The sequence below is a fragment of the Panthera onca genome, chromosome E3 (genome assembly GCF_046562875.1).
Source record: "Panthera onca isolate mPanOnc1 chromosome E3, mPanOnc1 haplotype 2, whole genome shotgun sequence".
NCBI lineage: Eukaryota > Metazoa > Chordata > Mammalia > Carnivora > Felidae > Panthera > Panthera onca.
In genome coordinates this window covers 41,926,056-41,949,743 of record NC_138354.1, presented here as the reverse complement: position 1 = coordinate 41,949,743, position 23,688 = coordinate 41,926,056, and the positions used below count along the sequence as shown (strand labels likewise).

The following is a 23,688-nucleotide window of genomic DNA, read 5'->3' as shown; positions in this document are numbered from 1 at the left end:
TCTCAAGCTCACAGTCCGAGGAGAAACGCGGGCTTTGCAGCAACAGCCCAGGTACCGGGGTCTTTACTCTTTCTCACTGCTGTGCTCACCTCCTGCACTCACTCTGTCTTGCAGACCTTCTAGACCAGAACATCAGTTCCAGAGAGGAGGCATTTCTGGGTGTCCCCTGCTGTGTCTCCAGCAGTTAAAGCTGGCCTGGCCTGGGATAGGTGGTCAAATGTAATCCATGAAGAGAGCACGGAGCTTCTGGGGGGTTTCAGGAGCCTGCCTGAGGTTGCTCCTGCTACTTGCCTGACATTAGGGTCTAGGGTTCTCGGTGCAGGAGAGACTCTGCCCTGGAGGAGGAGCCCAAGTTGGGACCCCCTTCTCCAGGGAGGACTCTGACTCAGGACTCCTGCCCAGGAGCGTGGGTGTGGGACACGAGGTGTGGTCTCACGTGCCTGTCTGCCAGGAGCCGGGTCTTTGGCATCAGCCTCGGAGATGCCCAGGGAGAGACGTGAATCTGAGGAGTCTCCTGAGGCCCTCACCCCGCCTCCAATGGGCTTTGTGACTGTGGCCAACCTCTCCTCCACTCTGGGCCTCGGCTACCCCAAGGCCCCGGATGACACCAGGGATCCTTCACATTCCAAAAAACCAGTGCCCATCTGTTCTGGTGGATCTGAAGCCTCGAGTGTGTTGTCAGCTCCATGAAGACAGGAAGCCAGCCTCCTCGTCCACCATCGGGCAGGTAGTGGCCGAGCGTTTCTGCTGCTCCCAGCCCTGGGCTCTGCATCCGGGAGGCAGGGCCAACAGCTCAGGGGGTTGAGGACCATTAATGCACTCAAGTACTTTTGGGGAGCTTGCTCTGGGAAGTCCTGGTTGTTTAAGAAGCTTGGAGTAGACCAGGAAACAAAACGAAAACAAAAATTCTCTGCCTTCCTGATCTCATAGTCCACTGAAAAACAAATAAAAACTTTCTTTCTGAGGGGGAAAAAAGTAGATCAGGCAAGATAGTGCACAGGCAGGGGTGGGGGGTTGCAATTTTAAACGGGGTGGTCAATTTGGGCCTATTAGTAAGGCGACACTTAAGGGAGTGACAAAATTGGGGAAGGGCCTTCCGGGGAGGGGCCCCAGGCGGGACTGAGGAGGACAGAAAGTGGGGAGCAGGGCTGGGATGGCAGGGAGCGGGATGGGGGCAGGAGACTTCAGCTCGCTCGCAGAGGATCAGAGACCACAGCAGTTTTGAGGGATGAGAGAGGAGCGTCCAAGAGGACTGTGGTTTCTGGCCCGAGCTTTGGGAAGAGAGGATGGTGCTGCTTGTCACCAGGCCCCGGGGAAGGGCAGGAGCAGGGAGGAAGAGGCTTTGAGGGAAGATCAGGGCCTCATGCGAGATGCACGGGTGAGGCTGCGAAACACTGCCTGGGTGCAACTCTGAGCTCAGAAAGGACATGTGCACGGATGCCAGCAGGAGTCCCAGGTCACAGATGGAAGTTAAGGCCATGAGGTGGACGGAGGGCTGGCAGAGAGGAGGACAGGATGGGGGCTGCAGCACAAGTTTGAGGGCTGAGGACACAAGCCTATCCAAAAGAAGAAAGGAAGGGTAGAAAATGTGGGGGGGCAAAGTGTACTCCCAGCTTCACTCACCACTCAGGTAAAGACTGGGAGGTGTGTCTGGGACGGGCTTGGGCAACCGAGGCCCCAGCCCGCAGGAGGAGGGGATTCTGTGGATGCCCTGGGGACTAGGGAAGAGTCCCTGTGCTCTGCCCTCAGGCCCTCCCTGGCTTCTCCCCTGCTCCTCTCAGCAATGCTCTCTTGGGTCAAGGGCTGGTCTCATCTGCAGTCCCTGCCTCTGCCTGAGCCTCTGGGGATTCAAGGTTGGAAGGAGGTCAGGGCTGGAAGCCTAAGACCAGTTTTGAATCAAGGCTGATTCCGTCCCAGGCCTGGCACACTGAGAGTTCCTCCAATCCTCTCCCCAGCCTCCATTTCGCTGGAGACCCTCTCCTGGGAGGAGTTTCCAAGGTAAGGGGCTGGCAGTCTCCTGTGGGTCCCTTCCTCACCCCAGATTTGGGCCCGAATACCGTCCCCATCTTCTGTCAAGACGTGGACAGGGAAATCACTTCTGCTGAACTTCAGACTTGCTTAGTGACAGTGATAGCACCCAGCCAGCAAGGGCACCCACAGGGAGCCTCAAATGGCGACTTTTGGAATCATAGGTCAAGGCTTCCCAGGTGACTGGTTCAAATTCACCCAGAGCTGTGACAGGTACACCCCTGCTGAGTTGTAGGACGTAAAGATGTAATTTCGAGGGAGTTCGGCTAAGCAAGGAAAACAACCCTAAAACGTTAGTGTCAAGATACTGTGATGTCTATTCACCTCCATAGTCTGTAGACTCCTTCAAAAGGTCTCAAGAACCACGTATTGTTTTACGAACAGGAAGGGTGGCTTTTAGGATCCCTTCGAGGACAGATGCTAACTGCCCCCCTCTAGAGCTGGAGGGGAGGACCCTGGCAGCCCTGGACTTGGGAACAGGGAGAACCTCCCCCCACGTGAGTTCTCACAGGTTGGGTTATTGCACGCACGTGCGCACACACTAGGAATCTCTATGCCCAGTGTGGGGTCTAAACTCAGGACCCGAGATGAAGCATCGCATGCTCTCAGCTGAGCCGCCAGGCGCCCCTTATATGCATGTTCGTAACTTATCGCAGAGCCCTAGGAAAATAATTAAAGGGTTATCTCTGAAGACAAGCAGGTGAGAAGAGAACATTTTTTTGGAGAGAGAAAGAAGGAGAGAGAGAGAGAGATAAGCAGGGGAGGAGCAGAGAGAGACGGAGGGAGAATCCCAAAAAGGCTCTGCACTGACAGCACAGAGCCCCACTTGGGGCTCGAATTCACAAACCATTAGACCGTGACCTGAGCCGAAATCAGGAGTCAGGCACTCCACCGACTGAGCCACCCAAGCGCCTCTTATGATTTTGAAGTGATCTCTACATCCAATGTGGCACTTGAACTCACGACCCCGAGATCAAGAGTCTCACACTCTACCAACTGAGCCAGCCAAGTGCCCCAAGTTTAATTTTTCAATTAACTCTTTAAAGGGGCACCTGGGTGTGGAGCCTGCTTAAGATTCTCTCTCCTGGGGCGCCTGGGTGGCTCAGTCAGTTGAGTGTCCGACTTTGGCTCAAGTTATGGTCTCATGGTTCATGAGTTCGAGCCCCACATCGGGCTCTGTGTGGACAGCTCAGAGCCTGGAGCCTTCTTCTGATTCTGTCTCCCTCTCTCTCTGCCCCTCTCCAGCTTGTGCGCTCTCTCTCTCTCTCAAAAATAAATAAAGACGTTTTTTAAAAGTTAAATTATAACTTGATTTTAAAAGTTTAACATAATAAACATTTCCTCATAAGCACACCTTTTTTTGAAATACAGGAATTTTTAATAGGAAGGGGAAAAAAGCAGGACATACCATCTGATCATGTGTTTTAAATACAAGAAAGGGCTGGACACAATCGCACCAAACTGGTAAAAACTCTTCCCCTGTGGGATGAGAGTTACGGTTTTTCTCTTTTGTTTGCTTGCGCCCATGTTCTCACTGGGCTCCCACACTGAGTACATGTCACTAAAACCATTATGTGCTGTGAGGTGGCAGCTGAGCTGGGCCATCCTGGACCTTGCCATCTTTGGATGAGCAAGGAGTTTCGCAGGGGGTGGGGGGAGGGCGCGCTGAGCTTCCTCAGTGGCTCTTCCTGTCACACTTTCCCTCACAGGGGCTTGAACGGTGCACTGTGGGCCTCAGCCGAAGTGGGACGATTAACCGACTGAGCCGCCCAGATGCCCCTAGCTATAATTTAACTCAAAATACATTCACCCTTTGCAAGAACACATACTAACTAAAGGCACATATTAAGTACATTAAAATGGTTGCCTTATGGTAGAGAGGGGAAATGGAATAAGGTAAGAGGCAAAGAGGTGTAAATAGTACAGGCTGTGACGGGAAAGTGACAGGTAGGATTGTAGGCTCGGGTGACCCCAGACTCTGTGTGAAGAGTCTAGCCTCCTCCCAGCCTGGGTGCCCAGCTTGGAGAATCCCCCCAGTCGAGCTGCTGAGGGACTTGGCCTGTGGGGGAGAAGAACCTTATCCAGGTGAGGAAGGCACTATACACAGAGGCAAGAGCATCTGAAGCCAAGACTGTCACTCACACCCTGTGACACCTGGCCTCAGTTTCCCTCTGTGGACCTCCATTCACTCATCTGTAAGGTGATGCTACAGAAGCTTAAATAAAAGGAGGAGAGAGTGCTTCTGTGAAAGGCTGCTACCTTCTAGATCATCCTAATATCACAAGGACAGGGAACTCAGCGACCATGATTATAGAGGTCAGTCACTGGACTGGGCCCCGACCTCCCTGGAACCTGGACTCAGGCTGTGGCCCAGTGCGGGGAGGGGGGAATGTTAGCCCTTCTTCACCCCACCAGTCCCACCAGGGACTGGTGACCACCCATCCTCACTGGGCCTGATAAGAGACCCCACCCCCACAGCCCTCTCCCCTCTCCAGACCAATGGCCACAGCCTGGCCCCCACCCCGGCTCTGTGTATATAAAGGGATCCCGGGGGGTGAGCACACAGAGGCCAGTCCTGGGCACACCCGGCTCCAGCTCAGCCACCACCATGTCTCTGACCAAGGCTGAGAAGACCATCATCCTGTCCATGTGGGCCAAGGTCTCCACTCAGGCGGATGCCATTGGCACCCAGGCCCTGGAGAGGTGAGTGCCAGATGGGCTGGGGTGGAGCCCCGTAGGTGACAGTGTGGAGTTGGTGAGGACAGGGGCCAGTGAGGAGAGGGTTCTCTGCGGAAAGGGTCCCTAAGGAGGGGTCAGCGAGGTGCGGGTTCTCTGAGAAAGGGGGCAGTGAGGTGGGCAGATGAATTGCACAGCCTTCTGATTGACCCTATGCTCACTGAGTCCTGAACAAGCACAGGCCCAGCATCTCACCAGAGGGGTGTGGATGCGTTTCCCCCAACACCTGACATGCCTAAGGAGGCAGTCAAGCATCTACAAGCACCAGGGTCTCTAATCCTGGGGCCAGGTGGTCCCGGGTGGTTTCCCTAAGAGATCTCCCTTGCAATGTGCCTGCAGGTGGCATTATTTCTGGCAGAGGGCAGGTGCAGCAGGAGCCCGGTCAGGGGTTGGGAAGGAGGTTTTTGTGGCCGGAGCAGAGGTGAAAACGGGCTGGAGGCCTACAGTGGGTGTGCAGGGCCAGCTGGGAGCAAGGAGACCCTGGAAGAGGGCTGAGGTGGGGAGCAGGGGCGAGCCTGGGTGCTGGGAGGGTGTGGAGGCAGAAGGCCTTGGGACCATGGGGTGCAGCTTGGGGGAGGGGCAGCAGTCAGAGCACAGCACACCTCAGGAGGTGGTGCACCCGCTGAGCTGGAAGGCCCCAGGGCGGTGGTGAGGTGGCACTTGGGTCCTCAAGCTCAGAGAAGGACGCAGGGGTCGTAGAGAGGTGGGCGGGGGCCCACGTTCCTCCAATGCTCAGGTCCCGCCCTCCCGCAGGCTCTTCGCCAGCTACCCCCAGACCAAGACCTACTTCCCGCACTTCGACCTGCGCCCGGGCTCCGCGCACCTGCGCACGCACGGCGCCAAGGTGGCGGCCGCCCTGGGCGATGCGGTCAAGAGCATCGACAACATCGCGGGCGCCCTGTCCAAGCTGAGTGAGATGCACGCCTACGTTCTGCGCGTGGACCCGGTCAACTTCAAGGTGCGCGCGGGGGCCGGGGTCCTGGCGGGGACGAGGCGGGGGGGGGGGGAGGGGGCGGGGGCGGGGCGGGGTCTCGGCGCCGAAGGTGCTCCGCCCACCCCAGAGCACCCGCAGAGCGCCGCGTCCTCGCGCTGAGCCGCCCTCCGGGCCCCCCAGCTCCTGTCCCACTGTCTGCTGGTCACGGTGGCCTCGCACTTCCCCGCTGACTTCACGGCCGACGCCCATACCGCCTGGGACAAGTTCCTGTCCATCGTGTCCTGCGTCCTGACCGAGAAGTACCGCTGAGCGCCGCCGCCAGGCCGGGGGCCGGCTGCGACCCCACCCCTGCCCCTGCAACTTCCCTTAATTTTCCCCCCAATAAATGGATGCGGATGGAATGGGTCCTGCGTTCTCAGTATTGGCCGAAGGAGGGGAGAAAGTGAGGCATAGAAAGCGTAAGCCACAGGAACGCGGTGGACCCCAGTGTCACCACCGGCCTGGAGGCCACCCCGAGGGCGCTGTGGCTCGATCCCTGCGCCTGCGGACCCCAGAATCGGGAGAGAGTAGATCGGCCCCAGGCTGGTTCTCCGGGGTCCGAGGTGCGTTTGCTCCTGTCCTGCTTCCCAAATCGCCCAAAGATCGTCGCTTTCCTCAGCGTGTCGCGTGCGTGTCGGCACTCAGGGGGCTTTTCCTCAAAGCCTGACACTATAGGTCCCGCACTGCGGGGACCCACGATACGCTTCCCGTGTCCCTAGCGGAAAAGAAGCGTCCCTGCCCAGCGCTCTTTCTCTCAATCCCTCCACTGGCTCCCTCCTGCAGAGGCTCTGACGCTGCCCGCAGGGGAGGCACTCCCGATTTCGCGCAAGTCTGCAGCAAAAGCACGCGCACACACACAGCGGCGTGAGTCGCTGCCGGTAACCCCCGGCCCCGCCCGCCCCAGGCCGTGGCCTCTGCAGCGATCGATCGGGACCTGGGCTGGAGGCATTTGCCCGAGCTGGCCGAGGGTCCCGCAGATAAGGGCGGGTGGGGCGCCTGGCAGGCGTGGGGGCTGCTATAAGGAGGCGGGAGCGGCGGGTGGGGCGGCGAGCGCACGCCCGGCCGGCGCCATGCTCAGCGCCCAAGAGCGCGCCCACGTAGCGCAGGTCTGGGACCTGATCGCCGGCCACGAGGCGGCCTTCGGGGCGGAGCTGTTGCTCAGGTGGGTTGAGGCGGGGTTTCCAGGGTCACAGGGAGGCGGACACAGGGGTTGGGGGCCCCGAGTCAGAGGGGCGGGCCAGGCTGGGGTTCCGGGTGTCTGGGAGCTGCCGGCGCCGGAAGGACCCCGCGCGGCCACCCTCACTCACCGACCGGCTCCACCAGGCTCTTCACGGTCTATCCCAGCACCAAGATCTACTTCAAGCACCTGGGCGTCTGCCCCGACGAGGCTCAGCTGCTGACCCACGGACAACGCGTGCTCGAGGCGGTGGGCGTGGCCGTGCAACACATCGACCACCTGCGCGCCGCCCTGAGCCCGCTCGCCGACCTGCACGCGCAAGTGCTACGCGTGGACCCCGCCAACTTCCCTGTGAGCCCGCCCCCGCCGCGGTAGAGTGGGCGCCCCGGGGTTGGGTTAAAGGAGAAAGTGGCTGCAGCAGACCCCCTCTCACCCGCCCCTCCTCCCACAGCTGCTGATCCAGTGTTTCCAGGTGGTTCTGGCTTCCCACCTGCAGGGCGAGTTCACCGTGCAGATGCAGGCGGCGTGGGACAAGTTCTTGACCGAAGTAGCCACGGTGCTGACTGAGAAGTACCGATGAGTCCCCTGCCCCACCGGCTTAGGTCTGTGCGTGTCAATAAACAGGCCTCAAATGGCCAGACCCTGCCCGTGTGTGTTCTTTGGGGAGCAGGTGGGCCGAGAAGCTGGGCAGAAGCTCTGGGTCCCGCGCAGACTCCTGGAATCTTAGGGCGCCATCACGAACCCTTGCGGACCAAGAACCAGGGGCCCAGGAGCCGGTCCTTGGATCTCTCCAAACTCTGAAATGAGGGCGGTTGCTGGGCTGAGGGTGCTGGATCTTGGGCAGGATGTGGACCCCTAAAGGCTTGAACAGAACAATTGCCCTCCTCTGCCGAGGAAACGGGAGGGGCAGAGTGGGTGCCAGGATGACAGGGGTCTTTGGGAGCAGTTCTCACCCAGCTCCAAAGCACGTCTGCACTCACCCACTCCCGCACTCACTCCTTCATTCTTCCTCCAACCCTCCCACTGGGAGCTGGGAGCCAGAATTCAGAATTCGCAGCTCTTTTGCAGACAAACATGGGCACCAGGCCCAAGGGTCAGGTTTCCGGCCTGAGGTCAAACAGACTTAGGGGCCAGGCCTCCTCTGACCCCCGGCGCCTCCTCCCCTCCCCACGACTCTCAATCTGCAGCAAACCTTGCCCTGGCCAAGTTGGGTCCTTTCTCTGAAATTCGTGGGGTGGGAGACTGGGGTGGGATGTCCCGATGGCCACAGTCAGGCACACACAGCAGGGTTCCGACCCAGTTCACAGGATAAGCTCTGTGACACTGGACATGTCCCTGGGCAGTAGGAGCCTAACGCATCAATGTAAAAGCAAACAGAGCAAACGACCAACAAAAAGCCCTACCTCGCTGGGTCTTTTGAAATAATTTAAAAGATCATAAGGCAGGCTCAGTGCCTGGCAGGCACTTGGCCATCCAGCCCCACCTATGCCTTTCAGTATCTGCAAATCTCCCAGCCAAGCCGTTCCTCGCCTGCTCTCCCCACCCCCGCCCGCCAGGGTCAATCTCTCCCCTCAGCAGCAACAGGGCAGGAATCTTAGCTCTCTGCTCAGAACCTTGGTGGACCAGGGAATAAGGCCAGGGACCCTGGAAACTCTCCCAACTCGGAATGAGGAAGGTTCCCCAGATAGCAGTCTCGGCGGGTGCGGGGAGCACTGCACAGAGCCCTGAGCCCCAGTGGCAGTCCACACTCACGTCCGACGGGTGCTGGAGCCTAAGCCGAACTACCCACCCCCATCCACCGTCCGTGCCTTCACCTGTTAACCCCGCGCTGCCTAGGAGCGCCGGCCCACCAGTGGCGACAGGAGGGCTTGGAGGGTGTCAACTCTCATTATCTCCTTCACCTTCACGTTAACACGGACAATCTACAGCCCTTGGTCCTCGGGAAAGTCTGGGGCGAAAGCAGCTCGTTTTACTTTAGAAAATAGCCGCGCTCGCCTTCCCGACCGGCAAACAGCCCAGGTCGGGGCGGAACGTGGGTGCGCGACAGATGGGTGGGGAACCTGTGTAGGCTTCCCAGAATCACGGGGGCATTGGAGAAGGCACCTCGGCCTGCGCGGAACCGGGAGAGGGAGGGCTGCCGCCGGCCCAGCGCACCTTCTGGCCCCGCGCCAGCCAATGAGCGCAGCCCGGGCAGGCGCGCCCCGCGCGCCCCGGGCATAAAGGCTCCGCGCCCTCGCGGCCCCGCACCTTCTGGTCCCGACACAGATCAGAACCAACCATGGTGCTGTCTTCCGCCGACAAGAACAACGTCAAGGCCTGCTGGGGTAAGATTGGGTCCCATGCTGGCGAATATGGCGCAGAGGCCCTGGAGAGGTGAGCACCCAACTTGCCCCTGTGGGCACCCGGCACCCGGGCTCAGCGACCCCTCGCGGTCCTTGTCCTGGCCGCCCCGCCTAACCGTGGCTCGCCCACCTCTTCCTCCCGGCAGGACCTTCTGCTCCTTCCCCACCACCAAGACCTACTTCCCCCACTTCGACCTGAGCCACGGCTCCGCCCAGGTCCAGGCCCACGGCCAGAAGGTGGCCGACGCGCTGACGAAGGCCGTGGCCCACATAGACGACCTGCCTAACGCCCTGTCGGATCTGAGCGACCTGCACGCGTACAAGCTGCGTGTGGACCCCGTCAACTTCAAGGTGAGCACCGGGCTGGGGGACATCTGCGGTGGAGGGCTCATCGGACCCTGCTGGCAGGAGGGTAGAGTCCCTTGGGTTCCAGAAGGTGGAGTGCGGGCAGCCGCGTCGCGTCCGCCGACGCCCCCTGACGTCCCCCCTCCCCGCAGTTCCTGAGCCACTGCCTGCTGGTGACCCTGGCCTGCCACCACCCTGAGGAATTCACCCCCGCCGTCCACGCCTCCCTGGACAAGTTCTTCAGCGCTGTGAGCACCGTGCTGACCTCCAAATACCGTTGAGTGAAGCCGGGGCGATCGTCCTGAGGGCCCGGGGCCTCTTGGGCTCTGGGCACCCGAACTTCCTGATCTTTGAATAAAGTCTGAGTGGGCTGCAGCCTCTGTCTTCTTTGTGGCTGGCCTTCGTGTCTTGTCGTGGAGGGGGGTGAGGTTGGGGGTGGGGGTGGGGGTGGGGGAGCGGTGATTCTCCTCCACTGGTACCAGGGACCTCTCTGACTTCGGAGGGAGAGGGCAGGGGAGTAAGGCTGATGCTTCCAGGAATGTGCTGAACCCTGTTCAGGCCTGGGAAGGGCCAGACTTCCAAGGGTCCCTCTCTGGGGTGAGAGGTAGGGGAGTCTTAAGATTGCCACCTTCTTTTGAAGTCTAACACCCATTAAACAGTCTAGATCAAAACAAACCACAAAAACACAGCACTCCTGGTGCAAATGCGGGCGCTGGACAGTTTCTCTGAGATTCCCACCTCCTTCCTATCAGAGGGAAGGTGGGCTGGAAAGGGGGTTGCAGCCCCTCCCACCTTTCCTGGGTCACAGTAACCCTCCGGGGGATGGCGGGGGTGGGGTAGAGTCGGGGAAGAAGAGTGGGGTAATGAGCTGGGGGAATGGTCAAGGTTCACTTGGGGAAGCCCTTTAGCAGAGCGCCTTGCTCCCTTGTCCTGCAGGTTGTGAGGCACACTAACATCTCACTGTTGTGCAGCCATGTGTCCCCCAGCTCATCGCTCCCCCTATTCAAACTCCCAAGGCTCCTGGGGCCTCCCAGAAGTTCTGCCTCGGTGCTGTGAACAACATTTGGAAAGTCCCCTGGCGGCAGTGCTGAAGCCCTGGGCTCAACTTCGCACACCCCACCTGGGCTCTGCAACCATCTTAGGGACCCCACCAGGGCCTCCAGCCCAGTCTGAGCTCAGGGCAGCGCGCAGTCCTGGGTTGTCTCAGGACAGTGACAGAGCCCCTTGCTCCCCACTCTGGACAGTGGGGGTTGCCTCTCCTCCTGCACTGCACACCCTTCCTTCACCCCGGAGCCCAATTCACTTTTACTTAAATATAGAAAACACTTAAGAAGTAAACTAAGGGGGCACCTGGGTAGCTCAGTAGATGGAGCGTCGAACTCTTTATCTCAGCTCAGGTCTTGATCTCAGTGTCGTGGTTGTGAGTTCAAGCCCCCTGTTGGGCTCTGTGCTGGGCATGGAGCCTACTATAAACAAATAAACTAAAATTCGCCCATGCTTTCACACACAAGCCACGCGCGCGTGCACACCCACACACACCATTTTTGTGTTATTCAAAGTTGGGAAAGAGAGTCGCTGTGCCCTGTCCCACACCTCTGCAGAAGTAACACAGTTATCAGTTTGGGACTGAGCCCACTGGCTTCTATCCTGTGCTGAGGGGACACAGCTACATCTATGACTACACTCTTCTTTTTGGTTAAAAATATCGTCATACCCTAGATATTTTTCTGCAACCTGCTTTTCTCATGGAACTGTGTCTCCACTACATCTCTTCCAGCAGTGTATCCAGCTCTTTCTCATGTCACAGATTTATTGGCCATTTCTCCATTTCTTTATTTTAATGCCTATTTATTTATTTTGAGACAGAGAGTGAGAGAGAAACAGTGTGTGTGTGTGTGTGTGTGTGTGTGTGTGTGTGTGTGTGTGTGTTTGGGTGTGGGTGTGGGTGGAGGAGGAGGAGAGAGAGGGGGAGACAGAGAATCCCAAGCAGGCTCCTTGCCATCAGAGCAAAGCCTGACATGGAGCTTAATCCCATGCAACATGAGATCATGACCTGAGCTGAAATAAAGAGTTGGTGGCTCAACAAACTGAGCCATCCAGGCGCCCGGTCATTTCTACATTTCTGTTAATTTCCCGTTAATATCCTTTGTCCATTGTTCCCATTAGTCATTTGTTTCTCCCTTTTATATATATGTGGGAGCTCTGACCATGTTAAGAATGTAAGCCATTAGCTGAGATATGTTCCTCAGTCTTGCCTTAAAAGGACTCAGTGGCAGAGGGATTGGAACAAGATGAAGAAGGGGGGATTGTCCCTGGCCTGGGAGGTGGGTCTTGTATGCCTCTAAGCCCCCAGTGTCTTATCCTTTTTGGTGGGCCAGGAGAGGGCCTCTGGCTCTGACAGAATCGGGAAAAGCGTGGAGGTAGGAAGGGAAAGCGGACTGAGCTAGGGGGAGAGTCCTGTGTGAACAAAATTAGAGGAACAGACACCAGGAGGTGGAGCAGAAGGGGGAATTGCTGAGAGTTGTCCAGAGCTTCTTTCTTCCCAGTCAGTTTGACCATTACTTCCTCCCGGGCACACAGGGAAGGTCTTGCGGGAGGGCCCTAGGAGAGGGATGGGGGCAGAGGGTGGTGCCCCCCCACCCGTCCCCAAAGGGAAGTCTTCTTCCCAAGAAAGGACGTAGCGGTGGCCCCTCCCTCCCTTTTCCCCTCGCCAAGCTCTGATGTTCTGCCTCATCGTGCCCATCACACCACCTACTAGCCCGAGGGACTTGTCACCAGCTGGAGTTCCTGCCCCTTCCTACCACCCCACTGGAAGCTCCTCCCCTGCCCCATGCTGTGGGGTCTGACCAGCTTTATCATCCCCACATCTCCCACCCCCATTCTGCGGCCACAGAGGCCTTCTCTCCCCTTCCCCTCCACCAAGTGATGGGTAGCTCCCCCTGAACTCTACTCTGCCTATTACTGACTCATCTTCCAGTCTTACTTCCTCAGGGAAGCCCACCATGATCCCCAGACTAACCCTGATATCCTTGAAAGCCTCATCCACTCTCTCCATGCTTCCTTGGGTCCTTTAACAAGGTTTTCCACTGTATGTGTACTTGTGTGATGATTTGGTCACTGTCCCTAACTAGGCTGGAAACTCAGGTCTTGTCCAGCCATTCGCTTTATTTATCAACTCAACTACTATTTGCCTCATGAGTCTTGTGTCAGGCACAGTTTACAGCACTGGATGTGTCATCGTGACCCAGAACGGTGGGGGAGAGAGACATTCGTTCACGCAAGGTCTCAGATAGGAGAGGCCTGCCTCTGTGAGTCCCCGACCTGGGGTGCAGCAGCCACCACCCTGGAGGAAGGAGCTTGAGCCTGGAACTCTCCTACCCAGCCCTGCAAACTCTGCCCCTTGGTTCCTTCTGCGATCGGCACTCAGTGGCAGTCGATGGCTATTTGTGTAAAGAAAGGGGGTTGGGAGAACCAAGTCTGAGGGGAGCAGAAGGGCTATTGGGTGGGAATTCTCGAGTACATGTGAGGAAGGACCCCCTTGTGTGCACATCTCTTTCCGCCCCGGGCTAGGACAGGCCTTTCTTTCCACGACTAACCGCCCGTTCTTTCACTGATTCCGCCCAAGTTAATACATGTCCGGGGAGTGCCAAGCCTAGATCAGGGTAGGTGGCACAAACTGACTACTCCCTTCCGATCCTCAGGAGAGCACAGCCTGGGGATAGGGGTGCTCGGGGACCCTGAAGGGTGTCACTGAGCTCACGTGTTGGAATAACGGGCATCGAGCCACCTCAGCAAACCGACCCTCACTAACTGGGGTCTACGATACCACTGCCATGGCCGTGAAGAGGCGGATGGGAGGAAAACACCCGAACCCTCTACAAAGCCTGGAGCAAAGCCCCCACCGCGCCAGGCTGGCGCTGGCCGCTCGCTGGCGCCCCCTGCCGTCCGGCCGAGTCGGCCCCGCGCCAGCCAATGAGCGCAGCCCGGGCAGGCGCGCCCCGCGCGCCCCGGGCATAAAGGCTCCGCGCCCTCGCGGCCCCGCACCTTCTGGTCCCGACACAGATCAGAACCAACCATGGTGCTGTCTTCCGCCGACAAGAACAACGTCAAGGCCTGCTGGGGTAAGATTGGGTCCCATGCTGGCGAATATGGCGCAGAGGCCCTGGAGAGGTGAGCACCCAACTTGCCCCTGTGGGCACCCGGCACCCGGGCTCAGCGACCCCTCGCGGTCCTTGTCCTGGCCGCCCCGCCTAACCGTGGCTCGCCCACCTCTTCCTCCCGGCAGGACCTTCTGCTCCTTCCCCACCACCAAGACCTACTTCCCCCACTTCGACCTGAGCCACGGCTCCGCCCAGGTCCAGGCCCACGGCCAGAAGGTGGCCGACGCGCTGACGAAGGCCGTGGCCCACATAAACGACCTGCCTAACGCCCTGTCGGATCTGAGCGACCTGCACGCGTACAAGCTGCGTGTGGACCCCGTCAACTTCAAGGTGAGCACCGGGCTGGGGGACATCTGCGGTGGAGGGCTCGTCGGACCCTGCTGGCAGGAGGGTAGAGTCCCTTGGGTTCCAGAAGGTGGAGTGCGGGCAGCCGCGTCCGCCGACGCCCCCTGACGTCCCCCCTCCCCGCAGTTCCTGAGCCACTGCCTGCTGGTGACCCTGGCCTGCCACCACCCCGAGGAATTCACCCCCGCCGTCCACGCCTCCCTGGACAAGTTCTTCAGCGCTGTGAGCACCGTGCTGACCTCCAAATACCGTTGAGTGAAGCCGGGGCGATCGTCCTGAGGGCCCGGGGCCTCTTGGGCTCTGGGCACCCGAACTTCCTGATCTTTGAATAAAGTCTGAGTGGGCTGCAACCTCTGTCCACCTCTGTCTTCTTTGTCGCTGGCCTTCGTGTCATGTCATGGAGGGGGATGAGGTTGGGGTGGGGGTGGGGGAGCGGTGATTCTCCTCCACTGGTACCAGCGACCTCTCTGACTCCGCGGGAGGTGACGGAAGGGGAGGGGAGTGGGGCCGGACCTGCTGCCAGTGCAGGATTTGCGGGCCACCCCCGTCCCTCTCTCTGGAATGAGTGCCATTTCCTGCGTTTCACTTCAGACCTTTCCATTGGAGCTCGGATTTGCTCAAATGATGAACTGATTTTCCATCTTTACGTTTTATGGCACACACTTGGGCTGAGAGCTGGTGGGCCTCCAGCCTGGACCTCTGAGCTCTCCGCGGCTCTTCCTGAAGTTGGGCGGTGGGGAAGACCGGAAGTTGCGCTCCTCAGAGTCCCCCGCAGTGCCCCCACACCCGTCAAGCGCTTACAAAACACACATGCAATCCCGAGGACATTGTGGCAGGCAAACGGTGCAATGGCAGGTGGCGGGCAATTTCCTGGAGGCATCTCTGTCACTGGTGTCACTTCCAGGACATTCACTCTGCAGATGATGATGGCCTGGGGCACCATGGATCCAGAGGCCTGGTTTTGGGCCCAGCTCAGCATTTACTTCAATGCCCAGAGGCTGGCACTCCTGAGGCCCACCGACTCCCCCTGGCAGGGCAGCAAAGAGAAAAGCCAGGGCCTGGGAGCCTGCACTCTCACACTCTTCCCCCCCCCCCCACCCACGCCAAGCCGCTAGTGCTTAGGGGTCTGGTCCTGGCAGCCATCCAGGCCTGAGCCCCCAACTAACAGCAGTGTCCTTTCTTCCCTAAGAGTCATCCTTGGAAAATGATATGGCAGGTCTCTGCCTCAGTTTGTGCTACTTTTAACAGAGCTGGTGGCACAGTGTGAGCTCCCAGTAAGAGGCAGTCTCCTTCTTTTATTATTAGGGAAAAATGAGGGCCGGGGCTAAAGGTGGAAACAACCCAAATGTCCATAAGGGGATGAATGGAGGAATCAAGGGTAGTCTATCCATACAGTGGAATATTATTCCGCCATTAAGAGCTATGAAGCACTGACACAGGCTACAACGTGAGCGAAAACATGCTAAATGAAAGAAGCCAGCCACAAAAGAATATATAGTGTGTGATTCCACATAGAGGAAATATCCAGAATAGGCAAATCCATAGAGACAGAGAGCAGACTGGTGGCTGCCAGGGACTGAGGGGAAGGGTTGTGGAGCGACTGCTAATGGGCACCAAGTTTCCATTTCGGATGATGAAGTTCAAGAACTAGATAGTTGTGGTTGCACAACATTGTGTGAATGTGGTTAAAGACACTGAATTGTACACTTTAAAATGGCTACTACGGTAAATTTTATGTTATATGAATTTTCCAAAAAAAAAAAATTTTTAATGCGTAGAGTGGCGCCTGGCAGGTATCATCACTGAGATACAGTGGAGGAACTTAATAAATGTTTTACTGCCCTGAAAGGAACATATGCCATGAGCTTGACAGTTGTTATCTGCTTAATTCTCACAGCAACCTTGGGAAGAGGACATTTTTATGTTCCTTTTTTACAATCAGTGCGAAAACAGACTCAGAGGGATGTCATAATAGGCTGGGGAGGAAGGGAGGGAGAATAAAATTCAGTGTCCCCTGATGATAATAATAACAAATTATTAGTTTCCATATAATAAACAGTACAAAAATGGGGCCGCGGGGTTCATGGCAATAGGGCAGGTCCCAGACTCTGGGACCCCTCAGCACCGGGGCCCGGGACCCCTCGGGACTATTCTACGAGCAGAAGCGGGGCGCGGCCGCGGCGTGGCGCCCCCTGGAGGCCGCGGGGACGCACCAATCGCGTCCGTGCTGCCATCCGGCGCGGAGCGCTCGCCGCTCAACGCCGGACCCGCGATGGTGCTGTCCGCCGCGGAGAGGGCGGCAGTGCGCGCGCTGTGGACGAAGCTGGGGAGCAACGTTGGGGTCTACGCGACCGAGGCCCTGGAGAGGTGCGGGCCCGGCGCCCCTCCGGCTCCCCGCCTTGGCGCCTGCCCCGCGGATGCCGTCCCCCGCCGCTCCTGGCGCCCTTCCTCCCCAAGCCTCCCCCCCCCCCACCCTCGCCCTCGGATCGCACCTCACTAGCCATTCCTCCCGCAGGACCTTCCTGGCCTTCCCGACCACCAAGACCTACTTCCCCCACTTGGACCTGACCCCCGGCTCCGCCCAGGTCAAGGCCCACGGCCAGAAGGTGGCCGACGCGCTGACGCGGGCCGTGGCCCACCTGGACGACCTGCCTACCGCCCTGTGGGCTCTGAGCGACCTGCACGTGCGCCAGCTGCGCGTGGACCCCGTCAACTTCAAGGTGAGCACCGGGCCAGCGCTGGGTCAGCGGTCGCCGAGAAAGGGGGTGGAGAAGGACGGCCCCGGGCGGGACTGCCTCTCTCCGCAGCTCCTGGGCCACTGCCTGCTGGTGACCCTCGCCCGGCACTACCCTGGAGACTTCAGCCCGGCCATGCACGCCTCGCTGGAAAAGTTTCTGAGCCACGTGATCTCGACGCTGGCCTCCAGCTACGGCTAAACTCGGAGAGGGGCGCCCGCCGCCCAGCCGCCCCTCCCGCGAGTTCCAGAGTTTGAGTAAAGTCCCCGCAAGAAAGCCTCAGCCTGCATGCTTGTGTTCTCTCTGGGGGCGTGCGCGGGTCTGCGGAGTGGGGGGGGGGGGGGTCTCGGAGACGCCGGAGTCGCACCCCACCGTCGTTAGACCCGGGCGCGCCCCCGCCTGCCCGCTGGGCGCCCTGGGCGATCGAGGGAAGGTTTAGGTCGCCCCCACCCTCAGCGGGCGAGGCCCGGACTCCTTCCAGGTGCAGGCGAGCCGGCCTGGCCCCGCCGCGTGGCCCCTGACCCAACCAGAACCGCGGCCCGTCCCGGCCTCTGGGAACGTGAGGGAGCGGCGCCCCCTGCCGGCAGAACCTGCGCAGATCCCGACCCGTGTGCTGCTGGAGGGGCCTGGGGGCCTGGGGGTCCCGGGAGCCTCGGGGGGGCCCCGGCAGGAAAGCCCCTCCTCCAGACTCTGGACCTGGTGGGAGGAGGCGGGTCCTGCCCCAGCACCGGTGAACTGCCCACTTGTGTCCGTCCCTATTTCCCTGCTGTGGTATCCGTCATCAGATTAGCCCACAGAAGCCTTCCTCTGGAGATCTGTAGACGACTTTTAGTTCATCTTATGCACTGAAATTACTTGCCCATTTTTTCCGTCTGTATCTGGGGGGGTGGAGGGGAGAGCGGGACACTTCTTCCAGACACACTCAGCTCCTCCTTCAGGGTTGTGGGCCTTGTCAGTGCTCCAACACGGACTGCTCTGAGCAGGCATTTCCAACCTGGGAACAGAGGCCACAGTTTCACTTCAGCTAACTACAGATACTGGACAAATGGTTTCAATGGGTTTTTTTGTTTTTGTTTTTGTTTTAAAGCTCTATACCCAGGGGCGCCTGGGTGTCTCAGTTGGTTGAGCCACCGACTTCGGCTCAGGTCATGATCTCACAGTTCGTGAGTTTCAGCCCCGCGTCGGGCTCTGTGCTGATAGCTGGGAGCCTGGAGCCTGCTTCAGATTGTGTCTCCCCCTCTCTCTGCCCCTCCCATGCTCATGCTCTGCCTCTGTCTCTCAATAACAAACAAACATTAAAAAAATAAAAAATAATGAAAAATAAAGCTCTATACCCAATGTGGGGTTTCAACTTACAACCCTGAGATCAAGTGTCATATGCTCTATTGACTGAACCAGTCAGACATCCAAATTAAATAGTCCTAAAAGCATCAAAGAGAAAAGAAGAGGATAAGGAACCTTCTGGCCAGAAACCAAGTAAAGGCGAGGACTCAGAGAGGGAGAGGTTATCACAGCACCTAAACTACCTGGGTCCTGAGGTATTTGCCAAAACTAGCAACATTGGGCTAGAATTTTCTTCTTCATAGGTAAAAAAGGGGGCAGTATAAGGTGATGTGCTCCATAGGTGACTCTTCCCCATAAAGCTTGGGCCCCAAAAGGCTACACCTACTGGAGAATTCTCTTCTTTCCCCAAAAAGGGGGCCTAAAAAAAATACCTTGGTGGTAAGCAGAAAAGGGAACATCTTTTCCTGATAAATCGAAATCTGATGTTGACACTCTATGGCTCTGCAGCCCAAGTTTGTATCACCTGAATGGTCCCCCAAAATCTCAGGCTATGGATCTCATTTAAAACGATCCTGGACTCCCTCATAGGCACCTGGCATTAGGAAGTAAGTCCTTCCTAGATAAAGGCACTTTACTATAGGGCACAAGGGGCAGGGCACCTGGGTGGCTCGGTTGGTTAAGCATCTAACTTGGGGTCCGGTCATGTTCTCACGGTTCGTGGGTTCAAGCCCCGGATTGGGCTCTGTGCTAATAGCTCGGAGCCTGGAGCCTACTTCAGATTTCTGTGTCTCCCTCTATCCCAGCCCCTCCTTGGCTCACACTCTCTCTCTCTCAAAAGTGAACATTTAAAAACATTTAAAAAACCCCAAAATCCCGGGGTGCCTGGGTGGCTCAGTTGGTTGAGAGTCTGACTCTTGATTTTGGCTCAGGTCATGATCCCACGGTTGTGGAATGGAGCCCTGCATCAGCCTCCATGCTGAGTGTGGAGCCTGCTTGGGATTCTCTCTCTCTCCTCCCCCTACCTCCCCCCCCGCCCCCCGGTCCATGTTCTCTCTCTCTAAAATTTTATTATTTTGAAAAGTTTATTTTTGAGAGAGAGAGAGAGAGAGAGAGTGCATGAGAGAGGAGGGGAGGGGCAGAGAGATTGGGAGACAGAGCACCTGAATGGGGCTCTACTCTGACAGTAGACAGCCCGATGCAGGGGCTCAAACTCATGAACCACAAGATCATGACATGAGCCAAAGTTGGCCACTTAACCAACTGAGCCACCCAGGAGCCCCTAAAATAAAATTTTTTTAAATTTAAACATTAAATAAACAAATATTCAATGGCTAAGTTTAACAGATAAAACATAGTCACAGAGAGAAATAGTGAACTTAAAAATAGATCTGAATTAAATTCTCCGGATCCTGCCTCACCCTATCCTGACTCTACTAAAGGATGCACTTCAGGCAGAAGGACAGTGAGCCTGGGGAGAAGCCTGAGATGTAAGAAGGAATGAATAACAAACAACGTGCTAACACAAACACTGATTGTATATAAAATCACATATGAGATTAGAAAGGAAAAAAAAAAAACCCTACAGACATAAAACACCAGATATTAATAACTAAGTCAGAATTGAGTCATGACTCAATGGCAGTTAAGTGCTCTTAAGTCCTTATGTCATCTGGGAGGGAAACATGTTTTTATTAACTTTAGATTTTGCTAGTTGTATTACTTTCCTATCGCTGGCTAACAAACTTAGTGACTTAAAACAGCACAAATTTGGGGCGCCTGGGTCACTCAGTCGGTTAAGTGTCCAACTTTTTTTTTTTTTTGAAGTCTTTTTATTTGTTTATTTTGAGATACAGAGAGAGTGCATATGGGGAAGGGGCAGAGAGAGGAGAGAGAATCCCAAGCAGGCTCCGCACTGACAGTGCAGAGCCCGATGTGGGGCTCAAACCCACAAACCACGAGATCATGACCTGAGCCAAAGTTGGACGCTTAACCGACTGAGCCACCCAGGTACCCCAAGTGTCCAACTCTTGATTTCAGCTCAGGCCATGATGTCACAGTTCCTGAGTTCGAGCTCTACACCCAGCTCCGTGCTGACAGGAGCCTGCTTGGGATTCTGCCTCTGCCCCTTTCTCCTCCTCCCCTGCCTGTGCTCTCTTCCTCTCAAAAATAAACATTAAAACACCACCACAAATCCATTCTCGTATTACAGTTTGGGAGGGCAGAAGTCCAAACTCAGTCTCACCATGCTGAAATCAGTATGTCAGATGGATTGTGCTCCTCCTTCAGGAAGCTCTGGGGGGAAATCCATTTCCTTGCTTTTCCAGCCCCTAGAACTGCATTCCTTGGTTCTGGGCCTCTTCCTCCATCCGTAAAGCTAGTAGTATCTTGCTTTCTTCTGTAGTCACATATCCCCTTGCCTGCCTCTAATAAGGACCCATGTGATCACAGTAGGCCTATCTGGATAATCCAAAATAATTTCTCCATCTCAAAAATTTAAATTTTTTTTTTTCATGTTTACTTCTGAGAGAGAAAATGAGATGGGGCAGGGGCAGAGAGAGAGGGAGACACAGAATCCAAAGCAGGCTCCAGTCTCCCAGTTGTCAGAAGAGCCCAACATATGGCTCGAACCCATGAACCGTGAGATCATGACCTGAGCCAAAGACAGACATTTAGCCGATTGAGCCACCCAGGTGCCCCTCCCCATCTCAAAATTCTTAATCACACCTTGCAAAGCCTTTTGCCATATAAAGCCACATTCACAGGTTCCAGGGATTAGGACCTGGATGTCTTTGGTGGCTATTATTCAGCTAGCATACCACAATACATTAAGCACGTACGTTGTCAATTCTGGAGCAACCATGAAATAGAAATGGAATGTCTGACTTCCAAAGTAACGGAGAGAAAAAAGTAGGAAGTTAAAATACTCTAAAACAGGGGCACCTGGATGGCTCAGTTAAGGTCCAGTTCTTGGTTTCAGCTCAGGTCACGATCTCAGTTTATGGAATCAAGTCCCATGTTGGGCTTTTTGCTGATGGCACAGAGCCTGCTTGGGATTTTCTCTCTCCCTCTCTCTGTCACACACACACACTCTAAAAATAAATTTTAAAAATAAAAAAATAAAACACTGAAGCACATGGGTGACTCAATTGGTTAAGTGTCTGACTTCAGCTCAGGTCACAATCTCACAGTCCTTGAGTTCTAGCCCCGTGTCGGGGTCTGTGCTGGGGCCTGCTTCGGATTCTGTGTCTCTGCCCCTCCCCTGCTTTTGTTCTCTCTCTTTCAAAAATAAGTAAGTAAACATTTGTTTAAAAATTAATAAAATAATTAAAAACTATTCTAAAACAATCCCCTCAAAAAGGGGCAAAAATGGAAATAGAATGGGCATGGCAAGGGGAAAGCTCAAAATAAGATGGTGTCAACAAGACCAAATATGTTAACTATATGGACCATAAGTGACTTCATTGATCCCGGTAAAGGATAAAGACTGGACACATGGACAAAGACAAAAAGCACAGACTCAAAAAGTGTCAGTAATAAAAGTACCTCAGGATCCCCACCTCCTGGTGTTCATACCCTTCTGTAGTCTCTCCACCTCCTTTTGAATGTGGGTTTTGCTGTTTTTAATATAAACAATAAATAAAACAAAGTTAACCTTTAAACCACTTTAGGGCATACAATTCGGTGGCATTTGGCACATTCATACTATGCAACCAACACCACTATCTAGTTACAAACCTTTTCATCACCCCAGAAGCCCTGTGCCCCAGGTCACTCCCATTCCTCCCCCAGAACCTCTGAAGATCATTTGTCTACTGTCTGTACGGAACCGGTTCTAGATAGTTCATATATGTGATCTTTTGTCTCTGGCTTCGTTTTCACTTAACATAATGTTCTCAAGGCTCATCCATGCTATAGTACGCATCAGAACTTCAGTCATTTTTATGACTGAATAATATTTCATTGCATGAAGAGACCACATTTTGTTCGTATATAATGCTGCAAAAAACACTGGAGTGCAGAGAGCTCTTCAAATCGGTGTTTTCGCTTCCTCTGGATAAACACACACTAGTGGAATTATTGGATCATATGGTATTTCTTTTTAATTTTTGAAGGAACCTCCATACTGTTTTGCATATTTTGTCTTCTATCCATCCAGCTGCTGATGGATACTTGGTTGTTTTCACCCTCTGGCTATTGTGAAAAATGCAGCTATAAACGTGTGTGCACAAGTATCGGAGTTCTTGCTTTCAGTTCTCTTGGGTATGTTATCTAGGAATGTAGTCATTGGGTTACATAATTCTAACTCGTTGAGGAACTCATTGCCGGACTCTTCTCCACAGTAGCTGACCTATTCTGTGTTCCACCAGCAGTATTTAGGGTTCCAGTTCCTCCACATCTTCACCAGCAATTATATTTTCTTTCTTCCTTTTCCCCTTTTTTTCTTTTTTGAACTGTGGCAATGCTAGTGGATGCTACGGCTTGCTTTTAACCCACAAAATTCTGAAAGGGGACTGGATGTCGCTTCCATGATTAATAACGCCTCTCTTGCTTGGAGACTGTCTCCCTTGCTGGCTTGAAGCAGCAAGCTGCCATGCTGTGGCTGCCCCATGGGGTGGACCTCTTGTTGACACCCAGAAGGTAGCTAAATGCTGCCAGCAACCATGTGAGTGTGGACCCTTCTCCAGAACAGCCCCAGAGGAGACCCCTCGATTGCAGCCTGTGAGGGAGAACTTGGTTGAGCTGTGTCTTGACTCCTGGTCTTCAGAAACCAATGAAATAACGAATGTGTCAAAGACTACCACATGTCGGGAGGCCGTGACCTCTAGGAAGACAGAGGGGCCGCGAAGGAAAGACGGGGGTTTCCCAGGAGCTGAGACACCGTTCCATTTCCTGACCCAGGTGGACATGCAGAGCTTGCTTCTTATTCTCTAAACTCTTCCGTGCCCTCTTCTGTAGGGAGAGGCTGGGCCCAGCCAGTAGCTGACTCATCTGGAGTCCCAGGCACGCTGGACCTTCAGAGAGCTCCAAAGAAGGTTCCAGCAGCCTCAGAAAAAGGCCTAGGAATATGTAATACTGCATTGTGTATTATTACATAATTACATACACAGTATTCCACATACAGTAAGCATACTGTATTATATATTACATAATATACAGTATTATAGTTATATGTATATATAATCGCATCATATATTTACATGCATCTATTACAAATATATATACTTCACCGTATTATAGGTTATGTAATTACATATACAATATTATGTATAATGCTATCCTGTATTGTTCCATAATTACATGCATAGTATTACATATATAATACTGCACTGTATTATGTTACCTAATTATATATATACACAGTATTCCATATATAGTCATTACATATGGCATTTTATACAGAACACTTCATTGTATTACATATCATTACATTACATATACAGTATTATATATAATACTGCACTGTATTATACTACATAATTACATACAGTATTATGCAAATAACACACTATATTATTACCTAATTATATATACCAAATTATATATATAGTAACATGGCACCATA

At 55.0% G+C, this 23,688-nt stretch overlaps 5 protein-coding genes across 6 annotated transcripts; all 5 read left to right on the top strand.

Annotated features, from left to right (window-relative positions):
* Window positions 1-4,534: 4,534 nt before the first annotated feature.
* LOC132676175 (hemoglobin subunit zeta) lies at window positions 4,535-6,088 on the top strand. Its single transcript, XM_078439894.1, has 3 exons — window positions 4,535-4,731; window positions 5,518-5,722; window positions 5,879-6,088. The coding sequence occupies exons 1-3, from the start codon at window positions 4,637-4,639 to the stop codon at window positions 6,005-6,007; spliced, it is 429 nt and encodes a 142-aa protein (XP_078296020.1). The 5' UTR covers window positions 4,535-4,636; the 3' UTR covers window positions 6,008-6,088.
* Window positions 6,089-6,610: 522 nt separating this feature from the next.
* Window positions 6,611-7,559, top strand: HBM (hemoglobin subunit mu). Of its 2 annotated transcripts, none has more exons than XM_060627222.2 (3): window positions 6,611-6,899; window positions 7,082-7,265; window positions 7,366-7,559. In XM_060627222.2, exons 1-3 carry the CDS (start codon window positions 6,808-6,810, stop codon window positions 7,492-7,494), a joined length of 405 nt encoding a protein of 134 aa, XP_060483205.1. In that variant the 5' UTR covers window positions 6,611-6,807; the 3' UTR covers window positions 7,495-7,559. The 2 variants fall into 2 exon arrangements, with proteins under 2 accessions (XP_060483205.1, XP_060483204.1); XM_060627221.2 differs by having other exon boundaries at window positions 6,622-6,899; window positions 7,061-7,265.
* Window positions 7,560-9,136: 1,577 nt separating this feature from the next.
* LOC144614802 (hemoglobin subunit alpha-like) lies at window positions 9,137-9,976 on the top strand. The gene is made up of 3 exons (XM_078440404.1): window positions 9,137-9,287; window positions 9,403-9,607; window positions 9,754-9,976. The coding sequence occupies exons 1-3, from the start codon at window positions 9,193-9,195 to the stop codon at window positions 9,880-9,882; spliced, it is 429 nt and encodes a 142-aa protein (XP_078296530.1). The 5' UTR covers window positions 9,137-9,192; the 3' UTR covers window positions 9,883-9,976.
* A 3,645-nt stretch (window positions 9,977-13,621) lies between these two features.
* Window positions 13,622-14,456, top strand: LOC144614801 (hemoglobin subunit alpha). The gene is made up of 3 exons (XM_078440397.2): window positions 13,622-13,771; window positions 13,887-14,091; window positions 14,233-14,456. Exons 1-3 carry the CDS (start codon window positions 13,677-13,679, stop codon window positions 14,359-14,361), a joined length of 429 nt encoding a protein of 142 aa, XP_078296523.1. The 5' UTR covers window positions 13,622-13,676; the 3' UTR covers window positions 14,362-14,456.
* A 1,878-nt stretch (window positions 14,457-16,334) lies between these two features.
* HBQ1 (hemoglobin subunit theta 1) lies at window positions 16,335-17,128 on the top strand. The gene is made up of 3 exons (XM_060647915.3): window positions 16,335-16,473; window positions 16,622-16,826; window positions 16,914-17,128. The coding sequence occupies exons 1-3, from the start codon at window positions 16,379-16,381 to the stop codon at window positions 17,040-17,042; spliced, it is 429 nt and encodes a 142-aa protein (XP_060503898.1). The 5' UTR covers window positions 16,335-16,378; the 3' UTR covers window positions 17,043-17,128.
* The last annotated feature ends 6,560 nt before the right edge of the window (window positions 17,129-23,688 follow it).

What these genes read in the sequence shown, in the direction of transcription:
- HBM (XM_060627221.2), top strand. Translation starts at nt 6,808, where the DNA reads ATGCTCAGCGCCCAAGAGCGCGCCCACGTAGCGCAGGTCTGGGACCTG. An exon ending in GGGGCGGAGCTGTTGCTCAG is followed by an intron (nt 6,900 to 7,060) that starts GTGGGTTGAGGC and finishes CGGCTCCACCAG; the next exon opens with GCTCTTCACGGTCTATCCCA. An exon ending in TGGACCCCGCCAACTTCCCT is followed by an intron (nt 7,266 to 7,365) that starts GTGAGCCCGCCC and finishes CTCCTCCCACAG; the next exon opens with CTGCTGATCCAGTGTTTCCA.
- LOC132676175 (XM_078439894.1), top strand. Translation starts at nt 4,637, where the DNA reads ATGTCTCTGACCAAGGCTGAGAAGACCATCATCCTGTCCATGTGGGCC. An exon ending in GGCACCCAGGCCCTGGAGAG is followed by an intron (nt 4,732 to 5,517) that starts GTGAGTGCCAGA and finishes GCCCTCCCGCAG; the next exon opens with GCTCTTCGCCAGCTACCCCC. An exon ending in TGGACCCGGTCAACTTCAAG is followed by an intron (nt 5,723 to 5,878) that starts GTGCGCGCGGGG and finishes CGGGCCCCCCAG; the next exon opens with CTCCTGTCCCACTGTCTGCT.
- LOC144614801 (XM_078440397.2), top strand. Translation starts at nt 13,677, where the DNA reads ATGGTGCTGTCTTCCGCCGACAAGAACAACGTCAAGGCCTGCTGGGGT. An exon ending in GGCGCAGAGGCCCTGGAGAG is followed by an intron (nt 13,772 to 13,886) that starts GTGAGCACCCAA and finishes TCCTCCCGGCAG; the next exon opens with GACCTTCTGCTCCTTCCCCA. An exon ending in TGGACCCCGTCAACTTCAAG is followed by an intron (nt 14,092 to 14,232) that starts GTGAGCACCGGG and finishes CCCTCCCCGCAG; the next exon opens with TTCCTGAGCCACTGCCTGCT.
- HBQ1 (XM_060647915.3), top strand. Translation starts at nt 16,379, where the DNA reads ATGGTGCTGTCCGCCGCGGAGAGGGCGGCAGTGCGCGCGCTGTGGACG. An exon ending in GCGACCGAGGCCCTGGAGAG is followed by an intron (nt 16,474 to 16,621) that starts GTGCGGGCCCGG and finishes TTCCTCCCGCAG; the next exon opens with GACCTTCCTGGCCTTCCCGA. An exon ending in TGGACCCCGTCAACTTCAAG is followed by an intron (nt 16,827 to 16,913) that starts GTGAGCACCGGG and finishes CTCTCTCCGCAG; the next exon opens with CTCCTGGGCCACTGCCTGCT.
- LOC144614802 (XM_078440404.1), top strand. Translation starts at nt 9,193, where the DNA reads ATGGTGCTGTCTTCCGCCGACAAGAACAACGTCAAGGCCTGCTGGGGT. An exon ending in GGCGCAGAGGCCCTGGAGAG is followed by an intron (nt 9,288 to 9,402) that starts GTGAGCACCCAA and finishes TCCTCCCGGCAG; the next exon opens with GACCTTCTGCTCCTTCCCCA. An exon ending in TGGACCCCGTCAACTTCAAG is followed by an intron (nt 9,608 to 9,753) that starts GTGAGCACCGGG and finishes CCCTCCCCGCAG; the next exon opens with TTCCTGAGCCACTGCCTGCT.